The sequence below is a fragment of the Ranitomeya variabilis genome, chromosome 4 (assembly GCF_051348905.1).
Source record: "Ranitomeya variabilis isolate aRanVar5 chromosome 4, aRanVar5.hap1, whole genome shotgun sequence".
Lineage (NCBI taxonomy): Eukaryota > Metazoa > Chordata > Amphibia > Anura > Dendrobatidae > Ranitomeya > Ranitomeya variabilis.
In genome coordinates this window covers 252,508,566-252,533,934 of record NC_135235.1, presented here as the reverse complement: position 1 = coordinate 252,533,934, position 25,369 = coordinate 252,508,566, and the positions used below count along the sequence as shown (strand labels likewise).

General features: G+C 53.4%; 2 protein-coding genes across 4 annotated transcripts in view; one reads left to right on the top strand and one right to left on the bottom strand.

Annotated features, from left to right (window-relative positions):
* Nucleotides 1-1,926, bottom strand: part of LOC143764185 (uncharacterized) — a 62,880-nt gene extending 60,954 nt beyond the window's left edge. For both annotated transcript variants that reach the window (XM_077249509.1, XM_077249510.1), the window contains exon 1: nucleotides 1,816-1,926. The gene's annotated coding sequence lies outside the window, so the exon portion shown is untranslated. The remainder of the gene's footprint in view (nucleotides 1-1,815) is intronic.
* Nucleotides 1,927-12,500: 10,574 nt separating this feature from the next.
* On the top strand, nucleotides 12,501-18,614 carry SIAE (sialic acid acetylesterase). Of its 2 annotated transcripts, none has more exons than XM_077249507.1 (10): nucleotides 12,501-12,606; nucleotides 13,418-13,579; nucleotides 14,246-14,421; nucleotides 14,521-14,659; nucleotides 15,297-15,495; nucleotides 15,616-15,728; nucleotides 16,402-16,535; nucleotides 16,605-16,759; nucleotides 16,915-17,110; nucleotides 17,209-18,614. In XM_077249507.1, exons 1-10 carry the CDS (start codon nucleotides 12,552-12,554, stop codon nucleotides 17,437-17,439), a joined length of 1,560 nt encoding a protein of 519 aa, XP_077105622.1. In that variant the 5' UTR covers nucleotides 12,501-12,551; the 3' UTR covers nucleotides 17,440-18,614. The 2 variants fall into 2 exon arrangements, with proteins under 2 accessions (XP_077105622.1, XP_077105623.1); XM_077249508.1 differs by lacking the exon at nucleotides 12,501-12,606 and adding an exon at nucleotides 12,954-12,991.
* The last annotated feature ends 6,755 nt before the right edge of the window (nucleotides 18,615-25,369 follow it).

The following is a 25,369-nucleotide window of genomic DNA, read 5'->3' as shown; positions in this document are numbered from 1 at the left end:
CAGCGGAGATCCCCAGCACCCGATCGTGTGCAGATAACACCTTATAGCACCTTATCTGAGCACAGCGGAGACCCCCAGCCCCCGAGCGTGTGCGGATAACACCTTATAGCACCTTATCTGAGCACAGCGGAGACCCCCAGCACCCGAGCGTGTGCAGATAACATCTTATAGCACCTTATCTGAGCACAGCGGAGACTCCCAGCACCCGAGCGTGTGCGGATAACACCTTATAGCACCTTATCTGAGCACAGCGGAGACCCCCAGCCCCCGAGCTTGTGCAGATAACACCTTATAGCACCTTATCTGAGCACAGCAGAGACCCCCAGCACCCGAGCATGTGCGGATAACACCTTATAGCACCTTATCTGAGCACAGCGGAGACCCCCAGCACCAGAGCATGTGCGGATAACACCTTATAGCACCTTATCTGAGCACAGCGGAGACCCCCAGCCCCCGAGCATGTGCAGATAACATCTTATAGCACCTTATCTGAGCACAGCGGAGACCCCCAGCCCCCGAGCATGTGTGGATAACACCTTATAGCACCTTATCTGAGCACAGCGGAGACCCCCAGCCCCCGAGCGTGCGCAGATAACATCTTATAGCACCTTATCTGAGCACAGCGGAGACCCCCAGCCCCCGAGCATGTGCAGATAACATCTTATAGCACCTTATCTGAGCACAGCGGAGACCCCCAGCCCCCGAGCGTGTGCAGATAACACCTTATAGCACCTTATCTGAGCACAGCGGAGACCCCCAGCACCCGAGCGTGTGCAGATAACACCTTATAGCACCTTATCTGAGCACAGCGGAGACCCCCAGCCCCCGAGCGTGTGCGGATAAAACCTTATAGCACCTTATCTGAGCACAGCGGAGACCCCCAGCACCCGAGCGTGTGCGGATAACACCTTATGGCACCTTATCTGAGCACAGCGGAGACCCCCAGCACCCGATCGTGTGCAGATAACACCTTATAGCACCTTATCTGAGCACAGCGGAGACCCCCAGCACCCGAGCGTGTGCGGATAACACCTTATGGCACCTTATCTGAGCACAGCGGAGACCCCCAGCACCCGATCGTGTGCAGATAACACCTTATAGCACCTTATCTGAGCACAGCGGAGACCCCCAGCACCAGAGCGTGTGCGGATAACACCTTATAGCACCTTATCTGAGCACAGCGGAGACCCCCAGCACCGGAGCATGTGCGGATAACACCTTATAGCACCTTATCTGAGCACAGCGGAGACCCCCAGCCCCCGAGCGTGTGCAGATAACATCTTATAGCACCTTATCTGAGCACAGCGGAGACCCCCAGCCCCCGAGCGTGTGCGGATAACACCTTATAGCACCTTATCTGAGCACAGCGGAGACCCCCAGCACCCGAGCGTGTGCGGATAACATCTTAAAGCACCTTATCTGAGCACAGCGGAGACCCCCAGCCCCCGAGCGTGTGCGGATAACACCTTATAGCACCTTATCTGAGCACAGCGGAGACCCCCAGCACCCGAGCATGTGCGGATAACACCTTATAGCACCTTATCTGAGCACAGCGGAGACCCCCAGCACCCGAGCGTGTGCGGATAACACCTTATAGCACCTTATCTGAGCACAGCGGAGACCCCCAGCCCCCTTCACTGTATAATAAGGGGACAGGTCACAAGACGGCAGAAGAGCGGCCGCCAGACAGCACACGAGAGATATACAGTATATATTGCAGTGAGACGCGGTCACATCTCCGCGCTGTGCGGTTTTGCTCCGTTACATGCGGCTCCGCTCAGTTTTCTGTTGCTTTGTGCGGTTTTGCTCCGTTACCTGCTCGTCTTGCTCAGTCAGTTACTCGGGTGGAAGACGCTTCCTTGTTACTCTACGTTCCCATGACAACTAGGTCACATGACTGATGTACGGGGCGGGGCAAGGCTCAGACGGCTGCAGTCAGTGTTGTGACGTCATCAGTGCACCGTGTCCAGGATTCGAAGTCCCGGATGTTCGGCTTTTGGTGACCTTTCAGGAATTACAATGACCTCTGACCTTTCCCCGAGGTCTTCACGTGACGCCTCTGACTGCTCGATGTCTCCGGACTTTCTGCAGGACTTGCTGTTCTCTAGCTTGTAGCCCCCCGTGATCGGGAGTGTGCGCAGTGACCGCCGGCAGCGGGGTCTCGTCCTACAGACCGGCCCTGCACTGTGTGACAAGCCCCGACTACTAGACCAGGCTGAAGTCGGCTTCTTATTCGTCAGTTTCTTCTTTTCTGTTTTTTATAGGATTAACAACAAATAATAATCATCACAGTAATAATAATAGTAATAATACAATGCAGCGAGGAGCCTGATGGGAATACACTTAATAACAGCTACAAAATGGCATATATGCTGCCTATAAAACTGGCACAAAGATGGGCGTCAAAATGGGCACCGAAGGGCGTTAATGAAAGGGTTAAATGACTTTGGGCCAGTGATCTCACACATCTATTACATGCATAGTGATCCCTCGCATCAAACCCAGGACCCTCCAGCCTGGCCCAAATGGGTTCTGGGCATCAAAATGGGCAAACAGCTGATTTTCACAGATTTGAATAAGTAACTGATGTTTTTAAGGGGTTAAATGCCTTTGGACCACTGACCTCACACTAAGAATACACATCTGTGGGCAGCACGGTGGCTCAGTGGTTAGCACTATATACTGTGGCTCAGTGGTTAGTACTAAATACGGTGGCTAAGTGGTTAGCACAATATACTCACCTACTGTATCCTCACCCATCCCTTGTAGATTGTGAGCCCTCGCGGGCAGGGTCCTCTCTCCTCCTGTTCCAGTTGTGACTTGTATCGGTCAAGATTATTGTACTTGTTTTTATTATGTATACCCCTCCTCACATGTAAAGCGCCATGGAATAAATGGCGCTATAATAATAAATAATAATAATAATAATAATATACGGTGGCTCAGTGGTTTGCACTATATACGGTGGCTCAGTGGTTAGCACTAAATACGGTGGCTCAGTGGTTAGCACTATATACGGTGGCTCAGTGGTTAGCACTATAAACGGTGGCTCAGTGGTTAGCAAAATATACAGTGGCTAGCACTATATACAGTGGCTCAATGGTTAGCACTATATACAGTGGCTCAGTGGTAGCACTATATACGGTGGCTCAGTGGTTAGCACTATATTCTGTGGCTCAGTGGTTAGTACTAAATACGCTGGCTCAGTGGTTAGCACAATATACGGTGGCTCAGTGGTTAGCACTAAATACGGTGGCTCAGTGGTTAGCACTATAAACGGTGGCTCAGTGGTAGCACTATATATGGTGCCTCAGTGGTTAGCACTAAATACGGTGGCTCAGTGGTTAGCACTATATACGGTGGCTCAGTGGTTAGCACTATAAACGGTGGCTCAGTGGTTAGCAAAATATACAGTGGCTAGCACTATATACAGTGGCTCAATGGTTAGCACTATATATAGTGGCTCAGTGGTAGCACTATATACGGTGGCTCAGTGGTTAGCACTATATACAGTGGCTCAGTGGTAGCACTATATACAGTGGCTCAGTGGTAGCACTATACACGGTGGCGTAGTGGTTAGCTTAGCACTATACGGTGCTCAGTGGTTAGCACTGCAGACTTGCAGCACTGGAGTCCTGGGTTCAAATCCCACCCTGGAGAACATCTGCAAGGAGTTTGTATGTTCTCCTTGGGTTTGCGTGGGTTTCCTCTGGGATCTCCAGTTTCCTCCCACATTCCAAAGACATACAGATAGGGAATTTAGATTGTGAGCCTCCACGGGGACAGCGATGATAATGTGTGCAAACTGTAAAGCGCTGTGGAATATGTTAGCGCTATATAAAAATAAAGATTATTATTATGTATTCTTAGGCTGCCGTCACACGCTCAGGATTTGGTCAGTATTTTACATCAGTATTTGTAAGTCAAAACCAGGAGTGGGTGATAAATACAGAAGTGGTGCATATATTTCTATTATACTTTTCCTCTAATTGTTCCACTCCTGGTTTTGGCTAAGGCTAGGTTCTCATTGCGTTAGGGCAATCCGTTTAGCGCTAAGCGCTAGCGGATTGCGCTAACCCAATGTCTTTTTCAGGGTCGCGTTAAACGTCCCCGCTAGCGCAGATCCCCGATCTGCGAGAGCAGTGAACGGACCTCGGGCGCGCCGCGGACGCTGCTTGCAGCGTCCGAGGCGCGCCACAAAAGAACGGCACATCGCTAGCGCGTGCCGAAAAAGGCACGCGCTAGCAATGCGCTTTAACATGGCTGGCAATGGGAGCGCTAACGGACGCGTTGCACGGCGTTAATTTCGCCGTGCAACGCTGTCCGTTAGCGCTCTCACTATAACGCAATGAGAACCTAGCCTTACAAATACTGATGTAAAATACTGACCAAATACTGATCATGTGACGGCAGCCTTAGGGCTTATTTCCACTTGCGAGACATACGTCCGTGTCTCGCAGGTTAAAACCAAGCTCTGGCGCTGCCACTTGGGAGCGGAGTGTGCAGCTCCATGTGTTACTATGCGGCCGCACGCTCCGCTCTGAAGTGCCGACACCAGAGCTTGGTTTTAACCTGGGAGACACGGATGTATGTCTCGCAAGTGGAAATGAGCCCTTAGTGTGAGATCAGTGGCTCAAAGTCATTTAACCCCTTAAAAACATCAGTTACTTATTCAAATGGCCAAAATTGACTGCCCACTTTGATGCCCAGAACCCATTTGGGTGAGGCTGGAGACCTGGGTTTGATGTGGGGCTCCCTGTGTCATGATATGTACTTTTACCCTGTCCTGTATTTGAATAATATGCCATTTGATGTATGTAACTGTTCTCTGGTTTCTATTAGCAGTAATTTATGTATGTTCTTGTGTTGGGAGTTACCTGTAAGGCTAAGTTCACACTAGCGTTGTGCGCCGCTGCGTCGGCGACGCAACGCACAACGCACGCAAAAACGCGGCAAAACGCACGCAAAAACGCTGCGTTTTGCGACGCATGCGTCGGTTTTTGCCGAAAATCGGACGCAAGAAAAATGCAACTTGTTGCGTTTTCTTGGTCCGACGCTTGCGGCAAAAAAGACGCATGTGTGGCACAACGCAACAAAAAAAACCGCATGCGTCCCCCATGTTAAGTATAGGGGGCGCATGACGCATGCGTCGCCGCTGCGTCGCCAACGCAAACCCGACGCACATTAGCTTAACGCTAATGTGAACGTAACCTGTAACAATGTCTCCTTCCCCCAATACTTGCAGCCCTAAGCTATAATGTAATTAAGCTTTGTCAACTAGTGAAGGAATAGCCATTCTTCCTCACAGCAGGTGGCTAGTCAAATGTACATACTACGGAGCCGAACAGTCTAGAATCTTCGGATGGACCCAACCATTGAATAGAAGGTGTGACCCCCTACCCCCCTTCATGGGCGGATCCCAGGAGCTCAGACAATACATTCTTATTTTGAGATCAGATGTGAGTTGACTTTTGAAGAAGGAGTGGGGATTCTTAGCTGAGGCAAGACCCCATGTCCATCTGTGACTGCGGAAGCGAACGGGGCGAGACTTGAGCTGAGGACATATCTCGTCGTTCGTGGGATTGTTTTGTGATCGCTTGGACTCGTGTGGACTATTGTTTTGTTAGCTGGCACAAGGATTATCGGGAGGTGCCCCCGAACCTGTTCTGTTGGACTAATTGTGGACTCTGTAGATCTACCTGCATGTGTTGTTCCAGCGTTCTTGATAATAAATCTGTGGAATCATCCCTTGGCCTGTTGTCCCTTCTTGCTCTGCCGTACACCCCGTCACAAACTGGTGGCAAGCAGCGGGATCAGAGCAGAAGGAATGGAGGACAATGGCCCAACATCGGGAACCAGCACCGCAGGGTACAAGAACTGGACTTTGGGGAGCCTACAATCAAAGGCCCGTGAAGTAGGAGTCCATTTTAAAGGACTCTCCAAGGAGCAGCTAATTGAGGCTTTGGAAGGAGTTCGCCTGCAAGATGACGCTGAGGAAGGATCCTCACAGCAAATGGAGGAAAGACTGCAGCCGGAGGTAAATACCCAAAAAAGTCAGTGGGTTGTGTGGTACGAGGAGGAGTTGGCATTGCTCGGAGAAGAGGCCACCATAAACGATAAGAGGGAGGCCATTCACAGAGCTCAGGAGAGGGAGGCCATTCACAGAGCTCAGGAGAGGGAGGCCATTCACAGAGCCGAGGAGAGGGAGGCCATTCACAGAGCTGAGGACAGAGCTCAGGAGATGGCATTGCTGGAGAGGCAGATCGCTTTGGAAACAGCTAGAAGCTCCAGACAGACTGTAACCCCAGCACCCACCATGAGGGAACTCCTCAGAGTGTCCCGCAAAGACTTCAAGCCATTTAATGAGGCTACAGGCGACATTGAGGGCTTCTTCCAGGACTTTGAGCATCAGTGTCGATTATTGGAAGTCCCGGACAGGGAGCGAGTCCGACATCTTGTGGGGCTCTTAGAGGGTGGAGCTGCCGAAGCCTATAGAGCTATGGACCCTCGGGGGAACCGTGAGTATGCGGAGATTAAACAGACTATTCTAGAACATTATGCTGTGACGCCAGACACTTACAGGACTCAGTTCCGTACTTTAGCTTGTGATGGGGAAGTGTCTTTTAAGATATATGCTCATCGACTCAAACAAATATGTCATCGCTGGCTGGAGGCAGAGGAGGCCTTAACCTGGGAGACCTTCCTCCAGGTTATCCTAAAAGAGTTTTACTTCAAGTGCCCTGCGGAGATCCGGGAATGGGTGCGTGAGAGGAGACCAGCGACAGTGGAAGAAGCTGCATCTCTCGCTGATGAGGCTCTCACCATCAAGCCTCAGTGGAGGGTTCTGTTGGAGGATGGAGAGAGGCCTACCAGCTCCACAACATCGGTGGCCCCCAGTTCTTCTGTCCCCATTGTTCCCTGTTCCTCTAAGCCACCACCTCATGCTGATACCCATGTAAATGTGCCTCCAGTTGCTTCTACTGCATTTTCTGGAATACGACGAGGAGAGGAAGTAGCAGAGCGCAGGTGTTATGGTTGTGGGCATCCGGGGCATCTGCAGGCCTCATGCCCAGCCAGCCCATGGAGGAGTCGTCCTCAAACCCCTACAACACCTTTAGGTGGGAGCCGGCCTCCAGGTTCCCTTACCCCTCGCCCAAGAGGACGCCTTGGATGGAGTGAGACCCAGCACAGATGCTATCGATGTGGGCAGCCGGGGCATCTGCAAGCCTCCTGCCCAGCTGTTCAAATGAGGATTGATCCTGTACCCAGTCATATTATTAATTATGTACAGCCAAGTGCCATGGAGGAAGACGTGTCACCACTACGTGAGGACTGGCCTAGTGCCTCACCCACCCATGTTGCACCACTAGGAGTCTATGGTGTGCGACCTGCAGCTATGACGACTTCTGCTCATCGAGGTAAGCACTTGCAGGAGGTCGTGCTGGATGGACAGAGACTTATTGGATTTTGTGACTCAGGGGCTTTCCTCACACTGGCTGATCCCCGAGTGGTTCGGCCTGAGGCAATCCATAGAGGACCTGGGATTGTCATTAAACTGGCTGGTGGGCAATGGAGGACTATTCCCACAGCCACTGTGGATCTGAACTTTGGTTTTGGGGTCAGGCGATGTGTGGTTGGGGTGATGGGTGGTCTGCCTGCAGATGTTCTCCTGGGCAATGATGTGGGAGAGCTACGATGCCAATTCGTGGCTGCACGAAGCCACATGTAAGTTACGCTCTGCCTGTGTGTACTTAACCAGCGACCTGTAGAGGTCCCTAGTACGTACACAAATTGGGAGGGGAAGGGATTGTCATGATATGTACTTTTACCCTGTCCTGTATTTGAATAATATGCCATTTGATGTATGTAACTGTTCTCTGGTTTCTATTAGCAGTAATTTATGTATGTTCTTGTGTTGGGAGTTAGGCTACGTTCACATTTGCGTTGTGCGCCGCTGCGTAGGCGACGCAACGCACAACGCAAACAAAACCGCAACAAAACGCACGCTAAAACGCTGCGTTTTGCGACGCATGCGTCCTTTTTTGCCGAAAGTTGGACGCAAAAAAATGCAACTTGTTGCGTTCTCTGCGCCCAACGCTTGCGGCCATGCGTCGCAAAACGCAGCACAACGCATGTCCATGCGCCCCCATGTTAAATATAGGGGCGCATGACGCATGCGGCGACGCTGCGGCGCCCGATGCTGCGGCGCCGAACGCTAATGTGAACGTAGATTAACCTGTAACAATGTCTCCTTCCCCCAATACTTGCAGCCCTAAGCTATAATGTAATTAAGCTTTGTCAACTAGTGAAGGAATAGCCATTCTTCCTCACAGCAGGTGGCTAGTCAAATGTACATACTACGGAGCCGAACAGTCTAGAATCTTCGGATGGCCCCAACCATTGAATAGAAGGTGTGACCCCCTACCCCCCTTCATGGGCGGATCCCAGACAATCCATTCTTATTTTGAGATCAGATGTGAGTTGACTTTTGTAGGAGAAGGAGTGGGGATTCTTAGCTGAGGCAAGACCCCATGTCCATCTGTGACTGCGGAAGCGAACGGGGCGAGACTTGAGCTGAGGACATATCTCGTCGTTCGTGGGATTGTTTTGTAATCGCTTGGACTCATGTGGACTATTGTTTTGTTAGCTGGCACCAGGATTATCGGGAGGTGCCCCCGAACCAGTTCTGTTGGACTAATTGTGGACTCTGTAGATCTACCTGCATGTGTTGTTCCAGCGTTCTTGATAATAAATCTGTGGAATCATCCCTTGGCCTGTTGTCCCTTCTTGCTCTGCCGTACACCCCGTCACACCCTGTTCTATATGTCTGCAGTGTGATATCAGTGGCCCAAAGTATTTAACCCTTTCATTAATGCCCTTCGGTGCCCACTTTTGTGCCAGTTTTATAATTTTTGTTGCTGCTATTAAGTGTATTCACATCAGGCTCCTCGCTGCAGTGTATGTGATTACTGTGAGGATTATTTTTTGTTGTGAAACCTATAAAAAAACAGAAAAGACAAAATTGCCGAATAAGAAACCAACTTCATCCTCGTGACTATTAGAATGTCATCAATTCAGTCATTGTGCCTCTGCATAGACACCAGCCTCATGTTATCTTCATGGACGACCATGCTCCGGCTCATAGAGGTCCATCAGCTGCCGGAGACCAGGGTGACCTCACATGGAGACCGGGGAGAACCTCACATGGAGACCGGGGAGAACCTCACATGGAGACCGGGGGGAACCTCACATGGAGACCGGGGGGAACCTCACATGGAGACCGGGGGGAACCTCACATGGAGACCGGGGGGAACCTCACATGGAGATCGGGGGGAACCTCACATGGAGACCGGGGAGAACCTCACATGGAGACCGGGAGAACCTCACATGAAGACCCGGGGGAACCTCACATGGAGACCGGGGGACCTCACATGGAGACCGGGGGGAATCTCACATAGAGACCGGGGGGAACCTCACATGGAGACCGGGGGGAACCTCACATGGAGACCGGGGGAACTCACATGGAGACCGGGGGGAACTCACATGGAGACCGGGGGGAACCTCACATGGAGACCGGGGGGACCTCACATTGATACTGGCGGACCTCACATAGAGACCGGGGGGCCTCAGAGACCGGGGGGAACCTCACATTGATACTGAGGGTCCTCACGTTGATACGGGGGAACCTCACATTGATACTGGGGGACCTCACATAGAGACCAGGTGGAACCTCACATTGATACTGGGGGACCTCACATGGAGACCGGAGGAACCTCACATGAAGACCGGGGGGAACCTCACATGGAGACCGGGGGAACTCACATGGAGACCGGGGGGACCTCACATTGATACTGGCGGACCTCACATAGAGACCGGGGGGCCTCAGAGACCGGGGGGAACCTCACATTGATACTGAGGGTCCTCACATTGATACGGGGGGACCTCACATTGATACTGGGGGACCTCACATAGAGACCAGGTGGAACCTCACATGGAGCAGCTGCACTTTCTCCAGACCTGAATCCCAGAGAAACTATCTGGGATCAGATGAGTGGCCGTGTAGAGGCTCATAACTCAGTACCCCAATGACATGATGGCCGCCATTCATGAAGAGTGGGACGCCGTGGGTCAGAAGACAATAACTCCACTAGTAAACAGCAGGAGGCGCCGTTGTCCGCTGTAATTGATGCTCAGGGCCACAGGACAAGTTATTGAGACACTGACATTTGTTGTTGGGGTATATAGACCACCACTGTGGGCTTCTGTTTCAATAAATAGTTTGAGATGAGGAGACCACCATCACTGCTTCTACTTAATGCCCGACTGTCAGGAGAAAATATCACTGGAGCGGGAACTTTCGCCATTTTCTATAAGTTTCACCTGAAAGCTAAATATCCATAACTTTCTGTGATTAGTATGTACAACCCCCTCCCCCATACATTATATATATTCCCCCATATATTATATATCCTCCCGTACATTATGTAACCTCCTCCTCCCATACATTATATAACCCCTGTACATTACATATATTTCCCCATATATTATATATGCTCCCGTACATTATATAACCCCCTCCTCCCATACATTGTTCTTCTGCCCTCCTGTCCTTTTGTTCGACTGCTCACCTTGCCCTCATTCTCCTCCTTTCGTTCTCCCACCCCCTCCCCTTATATACACACACTGCTCAAAAAAATAAAGGGAACACTTAAACAACAGAATATAACTCCAAGTGAATCAAACTTCTGTGAAATTAAACTGTCCACTTAGGAAGCAACACTGTTTGACAATCAATTTCACATGCTGTTGTGCAAATGGAATAGACAACAGATGGAAATTATTGGCAATTATCAAGACACCCTCAATAAAGGAGTGGTTCTGCAGGTGGGGACCACAGACCACATCTCAGTACCAATGCTTTCTGGCTGATATTTTTGGTAGTGCAGCTCATCCAGGATGGCACATCAATGCGAGCTGTGTCAAGAAGGTTTTCTGTGTCAGCGTAGTGTCCAGAGGCTGGAGGCCCTACCAGGAGACAGGCCAGTACACCGGGAGATGTGGAGGGGTCCGTAGGAGGGCAACAAACCAGCAGCAGGACCGCTACCTCAGCCTTTGTGCAAGGAGGATCAGAGGTAGCACTGCCAGAGCCCTGCAAAATGACCTCCAGCAGGCCACAAATGTGCATGGGTCTGCACAAAGGGTTAGAAACTGACTCTGAGGATGGTCTGAGTGCCCGACGTCCACAGATGGGGGTAGTGCTCACAGCCCAACACCGTACAGGACACTTGGCATTTGCCACAGAACACCAGGATTGGCAAATTCACCACTGCGCCCTGTGCTCTTCACAGATGAAAGCAGGTTCACACTAAGCACATGTGAGACGTGACAGAGTCTGGAGACGCCGTGGAGAGCGATCTGCTGCCTGCAACATCCTTCAGCATGACTGGTTTGGCAGTGGGTAATGGTGTGGGGTGGCATTTCTTTGGAGGTCCGCACAGCCCTCCATGTGCTCACCAGAGGTAGCCTGACTGCCATTAGGTACCGAGATGAGATCCTCAGACCCCTTGTGAGACCATATGCTGGTGCGGTTGGCCCTGGGTTCCTCCTAATGCAGGACAATGCCAGACCTCATGTGGCTGGAGTGTGTCAGCAGTTCCTGCAAGATGAAGGCATTGAAGCTATGGACTGGCCCGCCCGTTCCCCAGACCTGAATCCCATTGAACACATCTGGGACATCTTGTCTCGCACCATCCACCAACGTCACGTTGCACCACAGACTGCCCAGGAGTTGGCAGATGCTTTAGTCCAGGTCTGGGAGGAGATCCCTCAGGAGACAAAACGCTGCCTCACCAGGAGCATGCCCAGGCGTTGTATGGATGTCATACAGGCACGTGGAGGCCACACACACTACTGAGCATCATTTCCTTGTCTTGAGTCATTTCCACTGAAGTTGGATCAGCCTGTAACTTCATTTTCCACTTTGATTTTGAGCATCATTCCAACTCCAGACCTCCGTGGGATATTAGTTGTGATTTTTACGTTGATAATTTTTAGGGGGGAAAGAGGGGGGGGGGGGGGAAGAGGGGGGGAAGAGGGGGGGAAGAGGGGGGAGAGAACGAGGGGGGGGAAGAGGGAACAGGGGGGGAAACAAGGGGAACAAGAGAGAGGGGGAAAAGGGGGGTAGTGAGGAAAGAAGGGAAGAGGGGGAAAAAGAAAGGGACAGAGAGGGGGAACAGAGGGGGAAAGCAAGGGGAAAAGAGGGGTAAGCGGGGGAAAGCAAGGAAAGAGATTCATTCCTGGCAGCAAGCAGAAATACATTCTATTCACCTGAGGCGGCTGATACCAGGGAACACTAGCTTGTATCTGGACAGGCTGCAGGGCGGGGCCCTTCCATTGCTGCCTTTCTGCCATTGTAGCTGAGGAGGCGGCCACTGACACACTGCGCTGCATTCCCAGCTGTGAGAAGGACGGTGCCCATCACAAGCCCGCAGGCACCGCCCCCTCCCATTATCAGAGCACTGAGAGCAGCGCTTCCTGGTGAGGCCGCGGACATGTCTGTGAGGAGCTGCCTGCTGCTGCTGCTGGGGGCGCTGCTGACCGGGGCAGGTACCGGCCGCCATGTCCTGGGGCTGCGGAGACCGACACTGCACGTGCGGCTACAGGGCACGATGGGAGTTGTAGTGTCACACAGGTTGTAATAGCCCCCCGGGATCTGCGGCGGGAGGGTCCCTGTGGCCCCCGGGATCTGCGGCGGGAGGGTCCCTGTGGCCCCCGGGATCTGCGGCGGGGGTCTCTCGGAGTGAACTCCTCATCCTCCCTGAGGCTGTGGAGGAAAAGTCTCGGGTGGGATCATGTGACAGGCGGGGAGGGTCTCACGTGATGTCCCATGACAGCGTTATAAGAGCGTCTCCTAATCCTTAAAGGGGTTGTCCAGAATTTAGAATAACTTGGCTGCTTACTTTAGGAAATAGCGTCACCTTCTGTCCTCCGGGTTTGTGCCCCTGTAATACCGCTCGCAGCCTGTAGACCGGGGGGCGCTGGTTTGTGAAGAAAGCTGCCATGTCTTCCTCATCTGGCTTTTTTCATCCATTTAAGGGTTGCAGTGCCCCCATCTTACATGTTGGGGGATCACATACAATACGCGCGCTGTGTGTGGGGTCATGTGACTGGTCATAGACCCCGGACCCCCACATCCCCCATTAGTGTTTCTCCCAGCAAGTTCTGCCCTTGTGACCATAGTGGAGCACTGGTTTATTAACCCCTCGACTCCCTGCCGCTTGTAGCCACACTGCCTTGTGCGATCCTGTCCCCAGGGGGCCAGCACTGGTCGTATTCCATGTGGGGGGTTTCTTCTCTATGTGGGGTAACGGGGCGAGGGCAGAAGTGGCGCCATAATGCTGCACTGTGTCTGTTCCAGGGGCTGCGTTCAGATTCGCCTCCTACTATGGGGACCACATGGTGCTGCAGCAGTCGCCGGCCCGTGCCGTCGTGTGGGGCTACGGAGAAGTGGGGGCTGTGGTGACCGTGACCCTTCTGCGAGGAACGGACACCGTGTCCAAGACGGCGGTGATCGCCCACGGTAAGCTATGAGGACGCTGCGGTATATGGTGGCATCAGGCCCTGGATACATGGGAAATGCTTAAAGGGGTCGTCCAGAATTTTAAAAAATAGGTCACTTTTAGAAGGAGCGCCACCCCTGACCGTGGGTTGTGTCTGCTATTGCGGCTCGGCCCTATTAAAGTGAACGGAGCTAAGCTGCAGTACCGGGCACGACCCACGGTCAGGGGTGGCGCTCTGAATGTTTCTCTAATTGTGGGCAGCCCCTTTAAGATCTCTGCATGCTGTCAGTGACTAGAACACTTTGTCATGGCCCTCCAGAAGCTCCCTGAATAGGGAGTACAGAGAGCCGCACCGCTACATTGTAACGAACCCTCAGATGTGAGCAGGGCGACGTCCCAGAGGGTGGAAGCGGTCATGTTCCCATTCAATGTCAGCAAGCGGTGAACTCCACGCTGGAGAACTGGTTTAGCGGGGGGAAGAATCATTAACCCCTTGGCTGCCTTCCCTCTCGCAGTATGCGGCCGACTGCGAGCAGAGATGCTGACAATGCCTACAAATTGTAAGAAGTTCTGCAGAAACCTGCGTCCGCTCTCTCCCCCTCCCGGTCCTGCTGCATCCGCTCTCCCCCCCTTTCCTGCCACTTCACGTCCCCCACTCTGGACGACCTCTGCTATTCCACCTACAGGGGATGTCGGCATATGGAAGGTGTTGCTGGACCCCATGGATCACGGGGGGCCGTATCACCTGCTCGCCCAGCAGACCTTCAAGCAGGAGATTACGAGCATCCACCTGGACGACGTCCTGTTCGGCGATGTCTGGGTCTGCGGGGGGCAGAGTAATATGGAGATGACCGTATCCCAGGTAGGCGGCCCCCTATCCCCGATGGCCCCCCGACCCCCAATCAACCCCCTATCCCCGATCGCCCCCCGCTCCGCATCTTCAGCTTCTTTTGTGTTTCAGATCCTCAATGCCAGTCAGGAGCTGGCGCGAGCCGCACATTACCCCGATGTCCGGCTGTTCACCGCCTCGCTGGAGTCCTCCGATACCGAACTGCTGGACCTCGCCAAGGTGGACCTGGAGTGGTCGGTGCCCACGGCCCGTGAGTAGCGGCTCTGTAGTGAGAAAGCAGCTGCTTGCTGTCAGTGAATAGAAAAGCTTCATTTATAGTCAGAGGCTGAAATCCAGTCCTGACTGCACACTTCTCACAGCTGAGGGTTTGTTACAATTCTATCCAGCCCTCTGTAAGCTGGTGACCTGATGGTTTGTTACAGTGTATCAGTGTAAAGTCCAGAGGATGGTGTGGACTAGATGCAACTGTAACAAACCCTCAGATGTGAGAAGTGTTGGGTCTGTATGTACACACAGCAAACCTGTGCTTTGTATCACTGACAGATCTGAGGGTTTGTTACAGTGTATCAGTCGGCAGTCCAGACGTATTGGGTCTGTAAAGGTTTTTCTGATATCCAGATGTAGCAGGCATCATAAAAGCCTTGGTGACCCTCGTGCGCACCGCGGGGGGATTATATACTTTACATTAGATGGTCCGCACAGTCCCGCGCTACAAGCCGCGCTCTGCCTGCTGCACATGTGACTGTGACCCATCACTGCCGGCAAGCAGAGATCCTGACAATGGGGCGGACATGAATCCAAGATTAGTACAAAGTTTGGACCGTCCCTTTAAGAGTCTGCGGTTTATTATCCTCATGTGACTGCGGTATTATTTCTATTCTGCACAGAGAACCTCGGACACGGCAACTTCACATATTTTTCTGCCGTTTGCTGGATCTTTGGACGCAATTTGGCTCGAAAGTTGAAGTTTCCGATAGGACTGGTGGAGTCGGTGTGGGGGGGGACGCCGGTGGAGGCCTGGTCATCGAAAACTGCGCTGTCCGCATGTGGCCTCTCCAAGACCCCCGAAAAGATCCAGAGCGATGAGTATGAGGGGGCCGGGCATTATAATCCTTGTGATCGTGTCTCCTCCCGCCATTGTTCTCACCGACGGTCGTCGTGACCCGCGCAGCGCAGCACATTACAGCTTCTCTCCGTGTCCTGCAGGAGGTACGAGTATATGGAAGAGTACGGCGGGCCGTGCGTATACTCCGTCCTGTGGAACGCTATGATCCACCCCCTCCTGAACATGACCATAAAGGGGGCCGTGTGGTATCAAGGTACAAAATAGAGACCCCCGATAAACGACATCCTAGCCTGCCCTCTCCTCTCTGCCCCGTACTGTGCGCTCCGCTCTGCCCCGTACTGTGCGCTTCGCTCCGCTCTGCCCCTCTCCGCTCTGCCCCTCTCCTCTCTGCCCCTTTCCTCTCTGCCCCTCTCCTCTCTGCCCCTCTCCTCTCTGCCCCTCTCCTCTCTGCCCCTCTCCTCTCTGCCCCTCTCCTCTCTGCCCCTCTCCTCTCTGCCCCTCTCCTCTCTGCCCCTTACTGTGCTCTCCTTTTTGCCCCTCTCCTCTCTGCCCCTTACTGTGCTCTCCTTTTTGCCCCTCTCCTCTCTGCCCCGTACTGTGCACCCCTCTCCTCTCTGCACCGTACTGTGCTCTCTGCCTCGTCCTCTCTTGTAATGCTGAGAGACCTGCTGGGAGTGAAGCCCAAAACAAACAAAAAAAATTATAGATAAATCAAAAATAAAATGTCGGCTTTTCGCCACTGACATAAAGTGTAAAAATGGTGAAATTGCAAACAATGATGGCAGCAGAGACCCCAGAACATAGAGTCCAGGTGCGGGGGCACACGGGGCTGGATACTGGAGGATGGAGGGGGCTCAAAGTCCTCTGCCCCCCTCACTAATCCGCTGCTCTGCCACATTCTGACCTTGCTGATCGCTGCTTTTCAGGGGAGGCGAACACCGGACTGAACACTAATCTGTATAACTGCACCTTCCCGGCTCTGATCCAGGACTGGAGACGATCCTTCCATGAGGGGTCTCTGGGACAGACGGACCCCACCTTCCCCTTTGGATTTGTGCAGGTAATGACGCACACACTGCGGGGGGACAAGTGACTGGTAACGGGGTCACATTCTGCTTGTTCTCTGCAGCTCAGCACTTACCAGAAAAGCCAACAAGACGACAACTTCCCGGTCATCAGGTGGCACCAAACCGCTGACTACGGCTACGTCCCGAACCCCCGGATGCCGAACACCTTCATGGCTGTCGCCATGGATCTGGGGGACGAGAAGTCTCCGTACGGAAGGTGAAATCACAGCAACGTGTGATCTATTGGGGTGCACACTCTCCTCGCGCTTCTCTGTTCCCCGCTCCCCTGTTCGTCGCTGCTCATCACTGCTCTCCCCACCGTGTGTCACCGTCCCGCCATTCTGTATGACTATATTTGGGGTCTCTCCACAGTGTGCACCCCCGGGATAAGCTGACTGTGGCACACCGACTGTATTTGGGGGCTCGAGCTGTTGCGTACGGAGACCGCCGTATTAATTTCCAGGGGCCGTTTCCAGACAGGATTGACGTCTATTACGACCATTACTATATGAACATCACCTATAACCAGGATCTGCTCATCACCGCCACCTGCGACCACATATTTGAGGTGACTGACGCCCATGGGGGTTGGGTGCTGATAGCGGGGGTCCGCCATGTTGTTGCCCATAGTCCCCTCCCCCACAGTCACTATTGATCTATCCATAGGTGTTCTGCAGTGCGGGGTTCGATGTGGACGGAGAATCGCGATACTTCTGGCTCTCGGCTCCGGTGACGTCTCCGTCCTCCAGAGTCATCACCGTCTTCTTTAGCGGATGCCGCCACATCTCCGCCGTCCGCTACGCCTGGTCCGACTGGCCCTGCGAATACAAACAGTGCCCCCTCTACAGCGCCCGTGGGGGGCTGCCCGCGCCGCTCTTCATCAAGTATTTCTCTTGACATTCCGCTACGTTTTCTTTACAATTTATTTATTTATTCTTGAATATAAATTGGGGCATAATGAAAATCATGGCGGATCTGCGGGAAGTGACGGCGGCGGCGCTGCAAAATGGCAAATTACTGATCGTCTCATTCCGGGGGACTGAGTGGACCCTTATGGCGTCACATCACTACCCCACAACTCCATCTGGGGGGCTGACATGGGGGCTTCTTTACTGCAACCATAAAGTACAAAGACCCATGGCAGCTGCCCGAAGCGTGTGGCCCCTGCCGGCTGCTCAGCTACCTGGATGGATGAGGGGCTGCAGTACGGATCAGAGAAGGGGATATGTATCGCTCGTCGGTGATTGGAGGAGATCGCGTATCTCTCGTCGGTGATTGGAGGAGATCGCGTATCTCTCGTCGGTGATTGGAGGAGATCGCGTATCTCTCGTCGGTGATTGAAGGAGATCGCGTATCGCTCGTCGGTAATTGGAGATCGCGTATTGGTAATTGGAGGAGATCGCGTATCGCTCGTCGGTGATTGGAGGAGATCGCATATCGCTCGTCGGTGATTGGAGGAGATCGCGTATCTCTCGTCGGTGATTGGAGGAGATCGCGTATCGCTCGTCGGTGATTAGAGGAGATCGCGTATCGCTCGGCGGTGATTGGAGGAGATCGCGTATCGCTCGTCGGTGATTAGAGGAGATCGCGTATCGCTCGGCGGTGATTGGAGGAGATCGCATATCGGTAAGTGGAGATTGCGTATCGCTCGTCGGTGATTGGAGGAGATTGCGTATCGCTCGTCGGTGATTGGAGGAGATCGCGTATCTCTCGTCTGTGATTGGAGGAGATCGCGTATCGCTCGGCGGTGATTGGAGGAGATCGCATATCGGTAAGTGGAGATCGCGTATCGCTCGTCGGTGATTGGAGGAGATTGCGTATCGCTCGTCGGTGATTGGAGGAGATTGCGTATCGCTCATCGGTAATTGGAGGAGATTGCATATCGCTCATCTGATTGGAGGGGTCGTGTATTATTCTGGTGGCAACATTGATATTTTTTTTTGTCTTTTTCTATATTTTATAGCTTTCCTTTCTGTGTGCTCTGTTCTCGGTAGAGGAGCTGTATACACAATACGGGAGGATTTTATTTTCCTGTTCTTAATTTGAGATGTATTAAAAAATTGTTTGCCAAAGTCTCCGTCCCCTGATATGAGTGAATGTGCGTGATCTGACTTCATTGCTGTAAATCTGCATGATCTGAGTTCGCCGCTGTGAATGTGTGTGTGATCTGAGCTCGCTGCTGTGAATGTTTGTGATCTGAGCTCGCCGCTTTGAATGTGTGCGCGATCTGAGATCGCCGCTGTGAATGTTTGTGTGTGATCTGAGATCGCCGCTTTGAATGTGTGCGCCATCCGAGCTCGCCGCTATGAATGTGTGCGCGATCTGAGCTCGCCGCTGTGAATGTCTGTGTGATCTGAGATCGCCGCTGTGAATGTGTGCGGGATCCAAGCTCGCTGCCGTGAATGTTTGTGATCTGAGCTCGCTGCTGTGAATGTGTGTGTGATCTGAGCTCGCCGCTGTGAGTGTGTGTGTGATCTGAGCTCGCCGCTGTGAATGTGTGTGTGATCTGAGCTCGCCGCTGTGAATGTGTGAATGTGTGCGTGATCTGAGCTCGCCGCTGTGAATGTGTGCGTGATCTGAGCTCGCCGCTGTGAGTGTGTGTGTGTGTGTGTGTGTGTGTGAATGTGTGCGTGATCTGAGCTCGCCGCTGTGAATGTGTGTGTGATCTGAGCTTGCCGCTGTGAATGTGTTTGTGATCTGAGCTCGCCGCTGTGAATGTGTGCGTGATCTGAGCTCGCCGCTGTGAATGTGTGTGTGTGTGTGTGTGTGAATGTGTGCGTGATCTGAGCTCGCCGCTGTGAATGTGTGCGTGATCTGAGCTCGCCGCTGTGAATGTGTGCGTGATCTGAGCTCGCCGCTGTGAATGTGCGGGATCTGAGCTCGCCGCTGTGAATGTGTGCGCGATCCGAGCTCGCCGCTGTGAACGTGCGAGGGATCTGAGCTCGCCGCTGTTCATGCGTCGTTCATGTTGCGCCATTTCTCTTTCACCGTGACATAAACGCCTTCATTTCCCTTTTCCTGCCGCTCGTGTCGTTATGGAACATGGAGAAGACGATTTTGTCATTTTTTTTATCTTCAATTTTTTCGGTGCTGCGGTTTCAATGCAAACTTCACTCCTTCGGCTTCAGAAGATGTGAAATCAGCTGAGAAAATCTGCAACTGAAATTTACATGGGACTGACTGTAAAATCTGTGGCACAAGCCAAATCCGGAGCAGAATGTGACTGTAGATTTTACTTTTTTTTTTTTTTTTATTACACCAAAGATTCCAATAGTGAATCGTGTGAAGACGGTGGAAAACCATCAGAGCCAAAGCAGGAACCGCTCCAAAGCCCCTGTGTGAGGGGCGAGTGATCCCCCTCTAGAGGTCTTAGAGGGACACTGCCAGCACATTACAGCCAGCATTACTGTAGTGGTCAACCTGCAGGGCCAGACCCCAACAATGGGATCAAATCTAGAGGAACGGAAAAATGCAAAGCAGGCTGGAAGTGCTCTGGTGGAGGGTCTATGTATGTGGACACACCCCAATGCTCTCGGAGCCTGATTTGCATATTTCTCTACGCAAAGGTGTCCTATACTGGGGCCCCACTCCTATATTAGGGGCCCGCTCATATACAGGGGGCCAGCGCCAATACTGTCACATGTTCACGGTAATTTGTACTGTAGGTTCCCTTTAAAAGTGAGTTTATAAAAAGCTGCTAAACCTAAAAAATGTCCTGAGGTGGAACGGCCCAGATGATCCCACTTGTAGTGGTCCGGCCCAGATGATGTCACTTGTGGTGGTCCGGCCCAGATTACCCACTCGTGGTGGTCCGGTCCAGACGATCCCACTTGTGGTGGTCCAGCCCGGATGAGCGTAGTTGCGGTGGTCCGGCCCGGATGATCCCACTTGTGGTGGTCCGGCTAGGATGACCCCGCTCATGATGGTCTGGCCCGGATGACCCCACTCGTGATGGTCCGGCCCGGCCCGGATGATCCCACTCGTGATGGTCTGGTCCAGAGATCCTGCTTGTTACCAGACTGTGACTCCAACGTATTTCCATCCTTTGAGTCTTTTCTTGGGATAAGGAAAAATCCAAACCCAATAGAAGCAAATGACTACGAGGGGTTAAATAGTAACATATCAAAAGTCAGGTTTGAAGGGACGTTATTCTTCAAAAAGATGAGACCGGGCTGCACTGATTATAGGGGGCAGTGGTAGCGGTCAGCCCCAGGACTTGGGACCCCCTAAACTTCCCATGAAGACTCCACTATTATAAATTATTGGTGGCCCCTGGGAAGGAGTTTCCTTTGGAGTCCGACCCCATCTGTTACACCTGTGGAGGGGCTCTATCGTGGCTCCCCCTGTTGGGGGTGGTCTGCTGTGCACCCCGCTTTCCATATCCCATCAGGTCCTTTATTATCAGTCATTCCGGATTATCAGCCGTGGAGAAGACGCCAGTGGACCTGTCTGTATCCAGGAGTTTTCACAGCTGTAGTTTTGGGGCCGTGTCTCAGGAGTTTGCATGATACGGAACAATGGGCTTTTATACCAAGAAGACGTCCAGGCTCTTGGGGGTTAATGACTCAGTTCATAAACTGGATACAATGTGTAGAATGAATACAATATGTCTTGCACTGGCCCCCCCCCGAGCGCCCCCCCCCCCCCCCCCCCCGAGCGCCCCCAGCAAGGTCCGGATCATTGGGCGCTCGGGTGCCGGACTACAGGACACTCCGCCTGTCGGGGCGATGATCAGGGATTTCGGCTTCTGGTGGATTTTTCCACTTTTATTAGGTGTTGGGTTTCTATATATATTTGAGCACACGGAGGGTGGGGGGTGGGCTGCGTCTGCGCCCCTCTGTACGGTGTGAGCTGGCAGCTGGCACATGGGCGGCTGCAGTGTGGGGGTCTGCGCCCCTCTGTACGGTGTGAGCTGGCACATGGGGGGCACCTGCAGTGTGGGGGTCTGCGCCCCTCTGTACGGTGTGAGCTGGCACATGGGGGGCGGCTGCAGTGTGGGGGTCTGTGCCCCTCTGTATGGTGTGAGCTGGCACATGGGGGGCGGCTGCAGTGTGGGGGTCTGCGCCCCTCTGTATGTATGGTGTGAGCTGGCACATGGGGGGCGGCTGCAGTGTAGGGGTCTGTGCCCCTCTGTACAGTGTGAGCTGGCACATGGGGGGCGGCTGCAGTGTGGGGGTCTGCGCCCCACTGTCTGTACGGTGTGAGCTGGCACATGGGGGGCAGCTTCAGTGTGGGGGTCTGCGCCCCTCTGTACGGTGTGAGCTGGCACATGGGGGGCGGCTGCAGTGTGGGGGTCTGTGCCTCTCTGTATGGTGTGAGCTGGCACATGGGGGGCAGCTGCAGTGTGGGGGTCTGCGCCCCTCTGTACAGTGTGAGCTGGCACATGGGGGGCGGCTGCAGTGTGGGGGTCTGCGCCCCTCTGTATGTACGGTGTGAGCTGGCACATGGGGGGCGGCTGCAGTGTGGGGGTCTGCGCCCCTCTGTATGGTGTGAGCTGCAACATGGGGGGCGGCTGCAGTGTGGGGGTCTGCGCCCCTCTGTACAGTGTTAGGTGGCACATGGGGGGGCGGCTGCAGTGTGGGGGTCTGCGCCCCTCTGTACGGTGTGAGCTGGGACGTGGGGGGCGGCTGCAGTGTGGGGGTCTGCGCCCCTCTGTACAGTGTGAGCTGGGACGTGGGGGGCGGCTGCAGTGTGGGGGTCTGCGCCCCTCTGTACGGTGTGAGCTGGCCCATGGGGGGCGGCTGCAGTGTGGGGGTCTGTGCCCCTCTGTATGGTGTGAGCTGGCACATGGGGGGCGGCTGCAGTGTGGGGGTCTGCGCCCCTCTGTCTGTACGGTGTGAGCTGGCACATGGGGGGCGGCTGCAGTGTGGGGGTCTGCGCCCCTCTGTACAGTGTGAGCTGGCACATGGGGGGCGGCTGCAGTGTGGGGGTCTGCACCCCTCTGTACGGTGTGAGCTGGCACATGGGGGCGGCTGCAGTGTGGGGGTCTGCGCCCCTCTGTACAGTGTGAGCTGGCACATGGGGGGCGGCTGCAGTGTGGGGGTCTGCGCCCCTCTGTATGTACGGTGTGAGCTGGCACATGGGGGGCGGCTGCAGTGTGGGGGTCTGCGCCCCTCTGTATGGTGTGAGCTGCAACATGGGGGGCGGCTGCAGTGTGGGGGTCTGCGCCCCTCTGTACAGTGTTAGGTGGCACATGGGGGGGCGGCTGCAGTGTGGGGGTCTGCGCCCCTCTGTACGGTGTGAGCTGGGACGTGGGGGGCGGCTGCAGTGTGGGGGTCTGCGCCCCTCTGTACAGTGTTAGGTGGCACATGGGGGGGCGGCTGCAGTGTGGGGGTCTGCGCCCCTCTGTACGGTGTGAGCTGGGACGTGGGGGGCGGCTGCAGTGTGGGGGTCTGCGCCCCTCTGTACGGTGTGAGCTGGGACGTGGGGGGCGGCTGCAGTGTGGGGGTCTGCGCCCCTCTGTACGGTGTGAGCTGGCCCATGGGGGGCGGCTGCAGTGTGGGGGTCTGTGCCCCTCTGTATGGTGTGAGCTGGCACATGGGGGGCGGCTGCAGTGTGGGGGTCTGCGCCCCTCTGTCTGTACGGTGTGAGCTGGCACATGGGGGGCGGCTGCAGTGTGGGGGTCTGCGCCCCTCTGTACAGTGTGAGCTGGCACATGGGGGGCGGCTGCAGTGTGGGGGTCTGCACCCCTCTGTACGGTGTGAGCTGGCACATGGGGGCGGCTGCAGTGTGGGGGTCTGCGCCCCTCTGTACAGTGTGAGCTGGCACATGGGGGGCGGCTGCAGTGTGGGGGTCTGCGCCCCTCTGTACAGTGTGAGCTGGCACATGGGGGGCGGCTGCAGTGTGGGGGTCTGCGCCCCTCTGTACAGTGTGAGCTGGCATATGGGGGGCAGCTGCAGTATGGGGGTCTGTGCCCCTCTACAGTGTGAGCTGGCACATGGGGGGCAGCTGCAGTGTGGGGGTCTGTGCCCTTCTACAGTGTGAGCTGGCACATGGGGGGCGGCTGCAGTGTGGGGGGTCTGTGCCCCTCTGTACGGTGTGAGCTGGCACATGGGGGGCGGCTGCAGTGTGGGGGTCTGCGCCCCTCTGTACGGTGTGAGCTGGCACATGGGGGGCGGCTGCAGTGTGGGGGTCTGCGCCCCTCTGTACAGTGTGAGCTGGCACATGGGGGCAGCTGCAGCTGGGGGTCTGGCGGACCCCCACCCTTATTATTACACAGAATATTCCACTCACTGCTGCTGTGACTGTGTATATATACCAGGGTCATGCAGTCCTATGTAAATAAAGTAAAATCACAGGGAATCAAAACATTCAGAAATATATACAGTCATGGCCAAAAGTATTCACACCCCTGCAATTATGCCAGATAATACTCAGTTTCTTCCTAAAAATGATTGCAAACACAAATTCTTTGGTATTATTATCTTCATTTAATTTGTCTTAAATGAAAAAACACAAAAAGAATTGTCCTAAAGCCAAATTGGATATAATTCCACACCAAACATAAAAAAGGGGGTGGACAAAAGTATTGGCACTGTTTAAAAAATCATGTGATGCTTCTCTAATTTGTGTAATTAACAGCACCTGTAACTTACCTGTGGCACCTAACAGGTGTTGGCAATAACTGAATCACACTTGCAGCCAGTTGACATCGATTAAAGTTGACTCAACCTCTGTCCTGTGTCCTTGTGTGTACCACATTGAGCATGGAGAAAAGAAAGAAGACCAAAGAACTGTCTGAGGACTTGAGAAACCAAATTGTGAGGAAACATGAGCAATCTCAAGGCTACAAGTCCATCTCCAAAGACCTGAATGTTCCTGTGTCTACCGTGCGCAGTGTCATCAAGGAGTTTAAAGCCCATGGCACTGTGGCTAACCTCCCTAGATGTGGACGGAAAAGAAAAATTGACAAGAGATTTCAACGCAAGATTGTGCGGATGTTGGATAAAGAACCTCGACTAACATCCAAACAAGTTCAAGCTGCCCTGCAGTCCGAGGGTACAACAGTGTCAACCCGTCCTATCCGTCGGCATCTGAATGAAAAGGGACTGTATGGTAGGAGACCCAGGAAGACCCCACTTCTTACCCCGAGACATAAAAAAGCCAGGCTGGAGTTTGCCAAAACTTACCTGAAAAAGCCTAAAATGTTTTGGAAGAATGTTCTCTGGTCAGATGAGACAAAAGTAGAGCTTTTTGGGCAAAGGCATCAACATAGTTTACAGGAGAAAAAAAGAGGCATTCAAAGAAAAGAACACGGTCCCTACAGTCAAACATGGCGGAGGTTCCCTGATGTTTTGGGGTTGCTTTGCTGCCTCTGGCACTGGACTGCTTGACCGTGTGCATGGCATTATGAAGTCTGAAGACTACCAACAAATTTTGCAGCATAATGTAGGGCCCAGTGTGAGAAAGCTGGGTCTCCCTCAGAGGTCATGGGTCTTCCAGCAGGACAATGACCCAAAACAAACTTCAAAAAACACTAGAAAATGGTTTGAGAGAAAGCACTGGAGACTTCTAAGGTGGCCAGCAATGAGTCCAGACCTGAATCCCATAGAACACCTGTGGAGAGATCTAAAAATGGCAGTTTGGAGAAGGCACCCTTCAAATATCAGGGACCTGGAGCAGTTTGCCAAAGAAGAATGGTCTACAATTCCAGCAGAGCATTGTAAGAAACTCATTGATGGTTACCGGAAGCGGTTGGTCGCAGTTATTTTGGCTAAAGGTTGTGCAACCAAGTATTAGGCTGAGGGTGCCAATACTTTTGTCTGGCCCATTTTTGGAGTTTTGTGTGAAATGATCAATGTTTTGCTTTTTGCTTCATTCATTTTTG

Excerpts from the sequence above, each read along its gene's own strand:
- SIAE (XM_077249507.1), top strand. The coding sequence starts at position 12,552 with ATGTCTGTGAGGAGCTGCCTGCTGCTGCTGCTGGGGGCGCTGCTGACC. Across the intron at positions 13,580-14,245 it reads GACGGCGGTGATCGCCCACG|GGGATGTCGGCATATGGAAG; the intron begins GTAAGCTATGAG and ends TTCCACCTACAG. Across the intron at positions 16,760-16,914 it reads GAGAAGTCTCCGTACGGAAG|TGTGCACCCCCGGGATAAGC; the intron begins GTGAAATCACAG and ends GTCTCTCCACAG.